The 14,651-nt window shown below is 41.8% G+C and overlaps 1 protein-coding gene and 1 long non-coding RNA gene across 6 annotated transcripts in view; one reads left to right on the top strand and one right to left on the bottom strand.

The window, feature by feature from the left end:
- Window positions 1–14,651, bottom strand: part of dachd (dachshund d) — a 97,671-nt gene that overhangs the window by 7,666 nt on the left and 75,354 nt on the right. For 4 of the 5 annotated variants that reach the window (XM_079563538.1, XM_079563539.1, XM_079563541.1 and 1 more), the window contains exons 7-10: window positions 6,752–6,897; window positions 4,310–4,457; window positions 2,214–2,357; window positions 951–1,019 (exon numbers count right to left, since the gene is read on the bottom strand). In XM_079563538.1, the coding sequence (XP_079419664.1) occupies window positions 951–1,019; window positions 2,214–2,357; window positions 4,310–4,457; window positions 6,752–6,897 (507 nt within the window). The remainder of the gene's footprint in view (window positions 1–950; window positions 1,020–2,213; window positions 2,358–4,309; window positions 4,458–6,751; window positions 6,898–14,651) is intronic. The other variant, XM_079563540.1, reaches the window with a different exon arrangement.
- The window catches only part of LOC306968219, a 307,048-nt gene that overhangs the window by 243,766 nt on the left and 48,631 nt on the right, over window positions 1–14,651 (top strand). The window lies entirely within an intron of this gene.

Raw genomic sequence — 14,651 nt, 5'->3', positions numbered from 1 at the left:
TAACAAATTTGATGTTCGATATATTGAGGCAGGAAAGTATCGCGATAGGCAATATTATTGACAATACCAGACACTAGGGCTGTCACAATAAATACTATATCGACTTATCGTTCAATAAAAAACAGATAAACGATTGACAGTATCTAGTATCGTTAGAGTCAATAATGTCCGATTGCATCGTTTATCACGATACAATCCTGCCTCAATATATCGAACTTCAAATTTATTATCATGAAAGGCCTAGATACTGATAGTAGATATTGTGAACTAGTTCTAAAAGTCATCATATCATCATAACCTTAAAATTCCACACAAGCTGCGATAAACATGAAATATATTGAAACTGAATTTGCTTCAGTGAACTTAAATCAAAGTTTTACAAAGGAAGAATGGTGAGAAATGCTAATAAGTGAACAGACAAAAAATATCGAGCCCAATTTTTTTAATTCTCAACATCCCTATTCTTCATAGGAATGAGTTTTTAAGCTAATTTCACAACTTTCAGGGAACAAAGCGTTTTAACAACTAGGCTGATAGTTCAAAACTGATGAATCAGATGAGCAGCGCAAAGTGGACATTTTCCCCTCACCAATGACTGCTTTTACAATCTTTTTTTCTATCTGTTTATTATTTCTGAATCTTTCATAAATTTGTGACAGCTCTATTTGCATTTTGCCTTGCACTTTTTGGAGAAGTTTAAAACAATATTAAGCCTGAGGGGTAAAAAAAAACACACAAAAAAAACAATGATCTTGACCCTGAGCGGTGGCCCAGATGGCGAGCTGTATGCCAGAACAGCAGGCTCAGGAGCTCTAATGTTCATAAACTGTAAGTGTGTGTGTGTGCGCGCATATGGGAGGAGTGGTGGTGTTGGTGCTGGTGGACAGAGTGTGGAAGAATGAGAGCCAGAGAAAGAGAGGGAGATTTATAGTCTCATCTGAGGCCTGTACCTTGTATTGTCCTTTCAGCATCTGTTCTTGCACTGCTGCGGTCACTCTCCATCTCAGGGGTCAGAGCGTCTGCAGAGGAGAGAAGGAGCGGCGCCGTTAAACATCCCTGACACACACCTATCAGCGTGCCACCTCCACTGCATCGTTCATACGCAACAAGAGCCAAGAGCCCTCAGGCCGCCGTGTGAGGGAGTGGACGGGGAGACAGGACAGGGGGGCTACTGTACTGCACGGCTGAGGATAATGCCGCTTCAAATATGGATAAAAGGAGTGCTAAATAGGGTGAAAAAAATGATTCAAAGGAAACTGGAGGACTTCAACTTTAGCTGAAGTTGTTATACTTTGTAGGCATTCGCAGTAAAAGTAAAGCTGGATTGCAACTCTTTTTAACCTCTTCACCTCCACCTGAACCGAGCACATTGTTTTCAGTTTGGCATTACCCAAATGTAAAAAAAGCTTCTTGAAAATAGCGTCAAAAACGAGAATGAAAGGGAAACAAAAAAAAGCGTCAAATACCCCGGCAAAAAGCAACAAAAGAGCGACAAAAACGTGACAAAAATGTGATAAAGATGCATCAAATAAAGCCACAGCAAAGCAACAAAAAGCGATGAAAAATGGCAAAAACATGACGAAGAAGTGACAAAAAAAACCACTGAAAAATGGAAAAAGATCTGTTCATTATCAGCTTTGTTAGTCTTAGCTTTCAAATAAGGCGCTACACTCAAGAAGCTTCAAGATTTGGGTAAAGCCGATTTGGAGAAAATGTGCTTGGTCAATGCGGGGGTTAAGAGGTTAAGGAAGTCAAGTTTTTTTTAGAAAAGGATGTAGTAATAGAAATAGTAGTAGGAGTAGGAGTAAAAGCAGTAATCATAGCATTGTATTGGTGCTTAAACTGTAATGTTGATAGTAGTGTCTATAAAAGCACAACTAACCCTCAAAACTTAATTTTCCAACATTAAGCTACTATATGAGTAATATTAAAAACTATGCCGTGGCTCTTAAGGTAAACGACAGGAGAATGGAAACACTCCTTCATATTTGCGAGCTCTTTTGTTTTTCCAAACCTTCTCTCTGTAAACCGGCTGCAGCTGTCGCCTAAGACAGTCGGCAAATATAGCCTTGTTTGAAATGCATTAGAATGCACAAAGCGCTCCCAAACAGAGCAATACTTCAACTTTTGTACAAACTTTATAGGCTATCGTGAAATCAAAACCCAAGAGCCCAAAAAGAATGTGTTGTGTCCCGGGGCGTGGCAGCACTGACCGTTGAGCGAGCGCATGCTGTCTGATGGGGAGGGCTGCTTCAGCGTCTGCTCCACCTGCTCTCGTCGCTTGGACTCATACTCTAGCGCCTCCTGCAGTTTCCTCTTCGCCTTTTTCTCTTTCTTCAGACGCTTCTGGATGATTGCTGCAACACAGGGTTGGAAAAAAAAAATCCTTCATAAGTATGTGCACGCATTTTAGGAAACTTTATAGAATTGTGTTAAGAGTACTGCAGTCAATTTTGCTCAGAAAAAAGTACGTCATTGGCAAAAGGTGTTACTTATTTAATATATTTGGATCTGTGCAATATCTTAACCTCATTTACCGAAAGCCAATTACTGTTACTTTCTCTGCATTACTTACTATTGTGAGATATATGGGCTATGTGGCTTGGTGGAAAAAACATTCAGCCCGAAACTTTGAAATTAGGGCTTGAATTGGTAACAATGTGTGAATTTCAGTAAATAGGCCACACTTTGTTCATAGTCTGATTTAAAATGTCATTGAGAAGTGGGACAACATAAATGAGAATACAATAACGCCAGTGTTAAGACCAAATTCAATTATGTCTACAATTTAACAGAGCTAGAGGGAATTAACATTGGCTGAAACATTTATTGTGATATTTTTTCATGAATTCCTCTCATTAAACATAAACGACTCGCTTAAGACGACGGAGCTGATGCATTTAACATGAGCCCGGGTGAATTCAAGTAAGTTAATGTGTATTTTCAATTATGTTAACTGACTACAAAAGGGCAGAGGCGGCGCTAAAGCTGGATCACTGTAGAGAGAGCGTGTAACAAGAGGAACGCACAGCGGGTTCTGTCACCGTTTCAATAAGATACATTAAACATGCATGCCGCAGTCGTGTACGAACACTCAAAGCCTATCACATGCACGAGAGCGCTGGCCTCCAGATGCAAGAAGCCGTCATACTGCAAAAGGTAAAGCGACTTGTGAAGGGATGTCTATCTTGGTAATAGTAGGTTTTAGCAATTTGGTTCTACTTTAGAATTTGCTAACAGAAAAGGGGATCAAAAAACAGATTATTATAGTGAAAATACGCCATGTTTGAACTATGACAAAATGAAAAATAAAAGCACGACTCATGTAGCTGTTTTATGTATTTGACATGTAACACAGTAAAGTTATGTATATAGTTTGTAGCTATATCTATATTTCACATGTTAAAGCAGAACAAAGTAACTTTTGCCCCTAGAGGCCATAAGTGCCACTGCACGTGTCGTAGCATGATGTTGTTTTTACTCATTAATTGTCCCTGAGAGTAAATACAACGCTGACAGAAAAGACAAAGGGAGAGAGGGATATTGCACATTCAATTACACAATAGAGATCATTTTTGTCACTCAAACTTAGCTGTAAATACTGCTAAAGTGGCGCTAGCCCACAGTTAGCTTTGCCCGTTAGCCTGTTAGCTTCTTCTTCTTGATTCCATTAGTGTGTATTGGGTCTCCGGGTCAGAGCAGGGAAAGTTAAAAGCATGGTTTTCCGGCCACAGACACCAGGGGGAGATGAAAGACCCCCAATCATCCCATCAACACTTGTATAACCCCCAGAGGGACTACGAAAAGGATTTATTAAGGTAAACAAGTTACTTAGTACTGCTTTAAAATCTCCATTGGTTTATTATTGGTTTATGAATTTGTGAGGATGCAATGCCTTTCTCTATAATACCTATTTAGTTCATGATGTTTCTGACTTAATATTAAAACATAATATTCTACCCATATAATAATCTTGTGTTCTCATACTGCGTCTAACTCTAAGTCAGTGTAACTGTAGACCAAAGGAGATTTTAAAATGCAAAAAACTAATTAATTAATGAATTAAGTTTTGACAGTGGTGTTAACGAAGTTGTTCGGAAACTCTTTACTTTACTTATATATATCGTTTTGACTCTGTGAATGTTGCCACCTCTTTAAAACGAAAGGAACGGATTTTACTATCATGTTTAACGTTAGATTCCTATCTCAATACAGTCCAATCCACTACAGATATTCCTTTTGTAAGTAAGGAGAAATGCTCTGAAGGCTGGCAGGTGGATGTGGTGCCAGGAAACCCATCATGCTGTACCTCTGTTCTTCTGCTCCATGGCCAGCTGCTTCTCCAGAGTCTCCCTGACTTCCCTCTCCCTGAACAACTCCATTTTCAGCTCTGTCTTCTCCAGCTGCACCTGCTTCTCCTGGGCCCGTGCGTTGTCGATGGCGACTTTCAGCAGCCCCTGGACACACAAAGAGTTGGAAATACACAAATTAACCAAAGAGTAACATTTTTTGCCAAAATTTGTGAAGTGATGACAATCTGCTGTCTGACTGTAAGTTTTTATTTTTTTATGTTTTAATCCTGTGCTGTTGGGTAAAAAGAAAAATGGACAAACTGGACAAATGTCTCCAAGATTTTTTAGTGTTGTCCCCTAAAAGTAACACAAAATAGTAGAACTGTTACAAGGGTTATCCTGGCACCAAACTTTTAGTAAAGAAAAAAGCTGAGTGGCCTTTTCTGCTTGCCCTTTAAAGATGAAAAGCCTAAATTCGGTCATATTGGTTATGGATGAATTAATGAAAGACAGTGACAGCCCCAAGTGTCGTCTGACCCCCTTTTGGTCAAAGCTATAAAACACAAGCAGGGAAGGCATTGGGAACAGATTAAGAGACAGGACAAGTTACGTTTGAAGGAAGTTTGCTCACGCTTGCTTGCTTTATTAAGAGACTTTTTACTTAATGCTACTATCAAAACACATCCTGTACCTCACAGCATGCATTAGCTTGGATACATTTATGACTTGAATTGTGTTTGTGGGGCTGGACTTAGCTTTAAGACATAGTAACCCTCAACACATTTTGCAGCACTTTTTCCCCCCTGGTATTTTCCAATCTTTACACTGGGTTATCGATTTGGTAAGGGTTATAATTAGTCATATTACTCTGATATAAAGTAGTCCTGTTCCCAAGTAACAATACCGTCTTATTGCATCTTCAGGTATAGCCAGCTTATTACCATGCTATCACTGTGCTGTAAAGTGATGTGTGCGTATCTTCTGTATTTTGCTTTTAGTAAAACTTGGAATGGATCATCAGAAAGACTTTTGAGGTTGCTGCCTGGCCATAGAGTACTGCTGGGGCACTTAACTCTGACTTTCCTTTTAGCACTTGGCAGCACAAAGGCACTGTACAAATCCGTCAAAGTAAACCGGATGACACCAAGTTCAGTGAGCAGAGGCTAACAGGGATCTTACAGGCAAGGTCACACCTCCCTCTCCACAATGGCTCCTTCTGATATCTTTAACATTTCATCCTCTGGAGTTCCCCCTCGCCTCTTCCTCTTCTTCTTCTTCTTCTTCTTCTTGTTCTTCTTCATCTCCTTCTTTGCATTGACAGACCGCCGTATTATGATAAATATACCGAGACAGTCTCTTTCAAGCTCGGCGAAACGGCTCAGCAGGAATGAATAATAAGAATGACAAGTTTCTCATCATGTGTCTGTTATCCCAAATGGACTCCAGATAGTTCGGGATTGAGACGTACACGGCAAACAGCGCGCATCCCAGCCCCGCGAAGCCACTCCGCTCTCGATAATTCCCCATCCGCGCGCAATCATATCAAATGCACTGGGCTATAACTTACTAATTGTGGAGTCTTCTGACCCCAATTTATTCTAAGTTGCTTTATCTTAATTTTCTGCTTGGTTTCATTTTGTTGATTTGTGTATAAATATTCAACACAGTGATCATTATCAGGGATGACTTAGAAGAGTGTTGGGAGGCTGATGACGGGTTTGTACTTGTGGCTTCCTAATTACCACTGGAAGCCAAAAGGAGAAGCGAGGCTGTGATGCCCGTGGTACGAGTGCAATGAGAAGGGCAGCAGTCTACACACATCATTACACTCATCGACGCAGCCAAATGTGTTTTTTTTTTTTTAATCTTTGTGAAGTTAGGTGTTAACACTAATGCTTCAATGGCTCTAATGGGGGAGGTGTGCGATCGTGTCCAAAACCTTGTCAAAATTGTGGTTTGAGGATGCGAGCAATGGCAAAGCTTTTTGACATTTACTTCTGTATTTACTGAAGCACGGAATTAAGATACTGCAACATTTCAAAGCAGTCCTGAAGGCTGCGGGTTCTTTCTTTGCATACAACATTGTGCATACTTTATATTAAAAAACAGCGTGTCTGAGTGTCTCTTGACCCTGCCAAGTCAATCAGCGATTAATAGAAAAGGCAGGACTGAAAATTGAGTAAACAGTGTGACGTGGTTTCTTATAATGTACAGTAGGTGAAGACAGTTCAGAAAAACAAGTTGTGATTGGTAAATATTTGCATTAAATAAATGTCAGACTTTGACTGATTGCATTTTCACATGCCTTCACGCCCATTGAGAGTAAAGTATGTGTGAAACTGTGTCAGGATCGCTCTCCTTTTGAAGGGAAATATTAAGGAATAAATAATTCTATTTAAGCCCAATTGTTGTACAGAATTTGAAAAGAGTTTAGTCATGTTAAGTGCTTCGGTCTTTACCTGTATGTTGGTGAGCAGCGTTTCTATAGACGACAGGCCATCTGGAAAGAGGAAAGGTGATGGAAAGCCAGGGGGCAGAGCTTGTCCAGCCAATGACAATCGTTCGTAGCTGTCTCTTGCTGTTGGGGTGCACAGGGGGTTGTCTTCTGAAAGAAAGGGACAATGAAATAATTTCCATTTGATTGTTTACCTTTAAAGCACAGAATTTATGATTACACTTTAACCCTGTCAGAGGTCGATCAAGAGATTCTGTGCTGTTGCATGTTCTCAAGGCCTGCTCAAGTGCAGGGCTAAATAGTATTAACCTGGACATAAATCCCGCTTCCCCTCGCTTTTAAGAGATGTCATATGGGCTCCAAACTCAGAAGCAGGCCCTGAAGATAGACCCCAGGGGTGAGGGTTTCCTTTGTGTACGCACGCACGGCTGCCTGTCAAACCAAGATGACATCATCCACCATTCATCAGAGCAGAGGGGTAGGGCCCTGCCATCTGCTGTCCAGCCTCTCAGCGGGCTCAGAGGAAAGGAGCAGAGAGGAGGGACCAGGCCAACCACTGCACTACATGATAGATGAGAAGGCAATATGCAACAATGGGCTCACACTTGAAGCCATCATCCACCTAAAATCCATATTTGTATTTAAATGTAAATGAAGGGCAAAACCATCTTTGCATTGTAGAACCTTCAGTGTGTCACCAAACTGCAGCTCTCCTCAGCATTCAGCAGTGTTTATGTGGCAGACTGAGTCTTGTACAAACAGTGAGCGGAGCTGAACAGCCCTTCCTCTCCCTCCCATCAATATTCACCAACGCCAGCCAAGTGCGGGGAACAGCTGGTCTTACATTAATTAGTTTAAAGTATTTATTTCACCCATCCTCAGAGCAGATTGAGCAAAAACATTGGAGATTATTTCAAGCATCTGCAAATGCCCTGGAAACATCTCTGAGCCAAAAAGTCGAGTGCTCAGATTCACAGTTTAGGTTTGTAATTTGGAGATCTTTTTTCTTGTTCGTAGAGGGGAGACGTGAAATATGCACTGCTGGTCCGTGGAGACAGTAAACAACCTTTCTCTTTTTCAGATGGAGTTCACTCCTGTTGATTAATTAGAATGGATGGTTGCCTAATGGATTAAAATTTGTTTATAATTTGACTTCATAAAAATAATGAATTGCCTACTTTTAAGAAGCCACTCCTGTGGTAATTTGTTTTGTTTGGTGCAGTCCTGTCAGAGTTTACGGTGGGCGTCTGGGTGGGGATGTAAATGCACTCTCCTTACACACAGGCTCTACATGAAAGTCCTATTTTATCTCAATAACAGAACTAATCAAAGATCAAAAGCATTACAGTTGGCTCCAGCTCACGTTGATATAGATGTATGGCAGGCATTATATGCATGCATCACCCACCTCCAATAAAATCACCATAACAACTCGAGACGTTAGGAGACCTCAGGGAAAGGTCTGCTGTTGGAGCTTTGTAATTGATTTGTACTGTAGGCACTTTGTCCCTTATTTAGTGTTGGCATTAATCATAAATCATTGCTTTAACAAACTCAGGCTTCCCACTCAGCAGGCCTTCCCTCCAACACAATGTTGGATCACACAGAATATTTGATGGCTTTGTTGCAGGGAAACAACCTGTCATGCTTCGGGAAAAGCAAACAGCGTGTTTTGTTCGACAGACTCCAACGACCATACAGCCGCCCTGTCAAATAACATTTCCACTGGAGCTTGGTATAAATCTTGGCATGTTTCAAAACAGGAAGTCCGCTAATAAGTGGCTAATTTAATCAATATAATCAAAGTGGCTTAATCAAACTAAAGCACACATTTCTGCTGGAAAATGATCTAGATCTGTGTCTCTAAGCCTCTATTGGCCCCACCACTAAAATGAGATGAACCTCCCTTTCTCCCAGTGCTGGCTCCAGTGGCTGGCATGTGTTTGCATGTTTATTTCTCACCATCGCTCCAGAATCATTGACTTCAACTTAATTAGAGCGACAGGCGTTGGAGTGATGGGGGCCGGTGGATTGGAGTGCTCTGTTTCCAGGTGATATTTCTCCACCAGCTCGGCTGCCAACAGCAGCTGTGACAGCCTCTTGTGCGCACCGTACGCTAAAAGTACAGTTAAGGCCCCCACTATGAAATAGTGTGTGGAAAAACACTCACAGGTCACCCCTGTCACAAATAACATTTCATGCACAACTGTTTCGGCGGATAATAGGAGCCACAAATAAAAATGGGCCGCTGTAAATACAATGCATTTTGAATGAAATGCCATAATTTAAAACAACGGCCCCCTCCTCCTGCTCTGCCTCCTCCTCTTCCAGCCTGCTCTCAATAGCTGCAGAGGGAGTCCTTGACAGTGTGCTAGCAATGATGAATCACCTATCCAGTTAATTTTCTCACTCCTCATGTGTTGTGCTGCTAAAACAGGGGCCTAGGAATTGACTTGACAAACTATGAATGTAAAAAATATCACTTGGAGGGATCTGGGCTTATCTCCAATTTACATGTTATTAGATTTGTGTAGCAAGTGCCACTTGGACCCAGCCATGCTGAGGCAAAAACAGATAGGGCATATGATAAGCAGAGATAAAACATGTCGAAAACCCACTCCGAAGCCTTTGAAATATTTGATGGAAAGTCAGGGGGAGTGAAGGAGAGTCGGGGAAAGTGGCCTGATTTAAAATGTGACAGACACACATTGCAATCTGTGGTAAATCTAGAAGAAACCTTGGGAAATTTAGCTGCGATCTCTGGATAAATAGCTGTAATTGACCTTGGGAGTTGAAAATGTGCCATATGTTTCTGGTTCCTGTGTTTGAAACTGGCTCCCGCGGGACATTTCAGCTGAGTCCTCACACGAAGGCAGTGTGCACAAGGAGGAAGGAGAGGAAGACACACACAAGCAGAGAGGGAAAGAGGACAGAAAGATGGCGAGAGTAAGAGATAGATGCTGAAGACAGAAGATGGATGGATAGATAGGAGCGGCTCAGAGAGGAGGAGGCTGCAGAGGATGCTGCGTGCACAATGAAAGGCTGACAGAAGGGAAGAGGGAGCGGGGCTTTTGGCTGGCCAGTCAGTGTGATATATTGACAGGTGAAGCCTTTGTCCTTGCAAACCTGTGTTCCTCCCAGCAGGAGAAGTGAATGCTAAACCTGGAGCTTGTCAGCACAGCCAACACAAAGCAAGCCATTGCTTTTTCACTGCACAATTACATTTGATTTGACCTGCCAGGTCTGCGGAGAAACCAGCCTCCTTCAAATGGAGTAGTTATGACCTCTTGGACAGCCATTAGCAGCCAACACAGCATTATTCTACCTGCACTTAAAGCACTGGATTTGGAAAATCTTGTCAAGGAAAATATCTGTCCACTGGTACGAATGCAGTGGTGCCGAGCTCGGCAGAAAAAGTAGTTGCATGCAGTTTAAGTGCTTTAAAAAAAATATGAGGTCGGCTTATCTTGCAAATGTTGTCGGCACTTAACAGGGCCTTGGAGGAAAAGTCAATTCAGCTTTTCAAGTTTTTAACTGCTCCATATATATGCATTTTACATTTCAATGACAAGTTAAAACTGTTAGTAGGACACAAAGGGAGATTGAGTGAGAAGTGAGAAATGTAATAATCTAAATGGCTTCCAAAAATAACAAAAACCTTAAGCCTAAAACATAGATGTCCTTAAAAGGAAAGTCATGTATGTGACAATAGTTATTTAGCTTTGTCGTTGTTACTACACAAACAAGTCCATGTGTGTTAGTGAACATGATGGAGCATGACTCCACTAATGTAGAGGTCAGCTCTCTTCAAAGTTGTATAAGCTCTGCAGATGTGTAGCTCTGAGTGAGATGATCCATACATGAGACATTCCTTCAGAGTGCATATGTGCTGCACATGTGCACCGTCCTATGCACAAAGAAAGAGACAACTGCAGTCACACAGTCATTACGCACACGCCCCACACACATAATGTGCCCTCATCACATTTAAGCTAATTTCCTTTTCATCACGGAGAGAGGAAAATGAGTGTTTGCCCCATCCCTGCTGGGGGACAAAGTCAAGAGCCCCGGTCGGTTTGGGCTAGATTAACAGGTAACATTTGGCTCCCACTCTCTTATCACAGCATGAAAATCAAACGCCGTGTTTTCCTCCATCGCTCTCGTCCTCCCCTCCCTAATGTTCCTTTCACTTAGAGATGAAATCGCTTGCTGCACAAACCTATTTGGAGCGAGCCGAGAAGGTGAGCAGGATAATCAGGCTGGCCACTGGGCCGTGTTTCCTAAATGCTCTCCAAAACATTACTGTGCACAGGCATAAAATTAGCAGCGAGACCTTAAAATGTTGACATTTAGCATGACTTTTTGGAGACTGACACCCTCATATTTTCTTGTAGGATATCATTAAATTTCAACTGCCCTATGGCTGTGCCTTTCCATTAATAACCAATTCAGTGTGTCACTTCACTCCCGCTCACTCTCTCTCTCTCTTGCCACCTTTTTAAAGTAATGAGTCCATTGCTTTGCCTTAATAAATTGAATCGTATTCTCAAGGCCATATGAAGATAGAGCCACAGATGGACAGGCTGCATGGAGGAAATAACCATAAATCCTTTACTGTCATCGCAGCGGCGCGAGGTGACAAAAGAAGACAATCGGGTTGCTCAATTGGGATCACACTGAGATACAAAAGGCACAGTGAAAGGCTGATTCTCACTGGTAAAACTGCCCTGCTTCACTGACACACACTGAATATCTTTTATTGCTTCAAAGCTGTAAATTGCACACAAGTGAAGTTTAAAAGAGGAATTTGAATACAGAGCACGCATAGCTCTTCTATAACCCAGGGCCTTAAAGAGAATGTAAGCAAGTTTTTTCTTTTTCTTTTGAACAAAAAGGGTTATCACTAAACGTTTGCCAAATGCAGACAGTTTTAAGGGTGTGTTTTGTTTTAATGTAGAAATACTCGATTTGAATACCACTTTATAATTATACCTAATATTGTTTTTTTTTTTTTTTAAACAATGTATAACTGAATCATTTGGTGAACTATGTTCACTTCACCAGTGTAAATCATCAAAAGGAGAGTCATGTTATAATGGCAATCGGATTTTAAAAGTGTGCCAATAACACTATTATAATTATCAGAGATGGCGAGAATGCTGTGAAAGTGCGTTATTAGGTGTATGCAATAAGCAATATAAAAGTACTTTAAAATACATTCAGTTTTTTAACCAATGCTTACTTATTGAAGACACAATGATCAGGGTTTTACAGATAATATATAAAATAATAGCGGAAAGCCGGCAGTAAGGGGAAAAAAAGAATTCGAAACAGCGAGCAAGCGACGGGGGAGCAGAATCCGTGTTGACTTCCATTCAGGAGGAAGATATCTTGTCTTTTTATGCGGCCCATGTCATATTTATTGCATAAAGGTCAGAGTGTTCATTTGTTCAAAGTCAGCGTTTTCCCTCTCTCCTCTCCTCCATGTAATAAATGCAGGGGCTATGTCATTATCGGACCTCGGAGGATTACAGGCTTGGCTGACTGTGATGACTGCATAAAAGCATACAGAGACTTTTGTTTCACACCTTCAAATCAGCTCCTAACCCGATAGGAAGATGGCATTTGTGTGCGGGAGACAGGTCTTTCGGCACGAATTACACTTAAATGTACTCTGACTTTCGCAGATATTCAAGGAAAGAAATGCCAGGCAAAGGCTTTAGAGGGGGGGGGGGGGGGGGGGCTGGTAAAAGTCACATCAATGGAATGAGTAAGAGTAACTTTTCTGCTCTTATTCAGAAATATGTGGTCTCTGAATGAGGCAATATGCCACTAAAATGAACAGTAAAAGTGTGAACCTTACAATGATAACTGGATACTGGAAAATGATAATACTGAGCCCCTTTTCAAGGCAGTAAAGGGTCAGAGGCCACTGGTGTAAATCCACAGCCTTAGATTTGACACACAGTTGGAACAAAAGGAGAACCTCAGGCGCGGATGCATGGGTTTCTGATTCCCGCTATTGACTACAGACTCGAGGTTCTTTGAAGGTGTTTGCATCGCCTTTGCACATTGACCTCCATTGACCACGCGCACGTATCGACGGACCAATCCCAGAGATTAAAACGGCCTTGACTATCGATTGGTCGTTTTGGCTGAATTATTTGTATTTTCAGAGGGGGATCATTTGCACTGTATACCCTTCTAATCTCTCTGACCCACTAATCATCGAGCCATTTATGTCCCCGCGCTTTGTTTGGTTCGTCTTTGTTTGGACTTTACTAATTCATTAGAGCTACTCCTCGGTGCGGCTTAACTTTCGACAGAGTCTCGGGAGCGCTGTTTCCAACCGATAGCGATGTGCGTTCACAGTCAAAAAATATGCCACCAGAATATGTTCCCCTACATCGCCATGTGCATGTCAATTACATATTGATAATTAAACATTCAAACAAACAAACATTGAGGAAATCCCCCATAATCACTGGGTTGTAATAGAACAAGTATTAGCTCGGTGTGCCGGGCCAGATAGCCTTGCTGCTTGATCATTATGTATAGGGAGGGGAGGGGGGGGGGGGCAGAGGGAGAAATTACTGTAGTGTCATTGGCTGCCATTGCAATCCTTAAGGGAGAGAGGCTGGGCTGTTTTGTGTAGCGTCGACGAAGCTTGGCGCTAATCCAGACTTTGGATATACTGAGCTGCTTTTAAATCCAGATGAAAGAAGCAAACATGAAGAAACGGGAAATGTAAACTTTCAAACGCTCTGGCTTGAAGACGCACTTGGCCCGCTGTCGGAGCCTCAAAGAAACACATGCAAATCCATTAGTTAGCCCCGGTTTCACAGTTATAAAAATACTTAATAGGTTTTAATAGAAGCGACGTGTTAAACGTGTCGAAATCTGTTTTGATAACATTATTCACAACACTGGCTTTGCTCCGTGTGAATTAATAACACTTCATTTGCAGACGGAAAGAAAAGCTGGCATGGTATTTCCAGTTAAAGAGATTAATTTTTAAAGACCTAATTGACAGGCTCGGGTTTAGGCGGGATAAGCAACAAGACTATGAGGCAGTAGCTGCAAAGTCAAGGTGACTGGAATTCTCAGAGAATGGGAAGCCTTTTCAAAAAGCAGAATAGAGGAACGGCGAGGGAGGAGGGCAAAGAGAATTAGTCCTCAAGCACTTCTCCCTCCGCCCCCCATTCTTCCCCTCTTTATTAGGAATGATTTACTTTCTCTGTGAAAGGATATAAAAGCTCAAGTATAGCGGCGTAATTATCGGCGAGTGAAAATTTAAAGGTTTGACTCACAATGTCCTCAAGTCAGCGCAGACTCGCAGACGATAAGAGCCGGATTGTTGAGCGCTCGGCAGCCGATCGGTGCAGTTTTATGGGCTTTGCCAAGGAAAGAGCTCACAAACAGCACTCTTCAGGCGGCGCGAGTCTGTAAACATGATGAACTGTGGCGAACTACTAAGGCGGCTGTTTACCTTGGCACAGCCCGGCCCTGGCATGTCGGCAGCAACACTTAATTACTGTTTACATGTAAATAGGAAATTAGACAAACAACCTCGCGGAATGTTTTGTCGGAAAAAGTACAGAAATGCATATTCAGGGTCAACCTTATCTGTCCGCACCAGTTGCCGCAGCGGAAATATGTATTGTTTTGAATCACAAATTTTTTTCTTCCAGCATTGTGCCTAATCTTCATAATTGTTAAACGCTGTTGTCCAAGGGCGTCGGGGTAAATATTCTGGCACGATCTGCATAACGGCAGATGCTCAGATATGTTAAAACGCACCTTGTGTTCACAGGAAGGAAGAAGATGAAGGTTACTGTTGTCAAGGAAATGTTTGTAATAATCTTTCTGAATAACTCTCATAGCAAACATACTTCAATAAAAAG

Source organism: Gobius niger (genome assembly GCF_951799975.1).
Source record: "Gobius niger genome assembly, chromosome: 9".
NCBI lineage: Eukaryota > Metazoa > Chordata > Actinopteri > Gobiiformes > Gobiidae > Gobius > Gobius niger.
The sequence above is the reverse complement of the archived record's forward strand: the minus strand, read 5'-3'. Positions and strand labels throughout refer to the sequence as shown.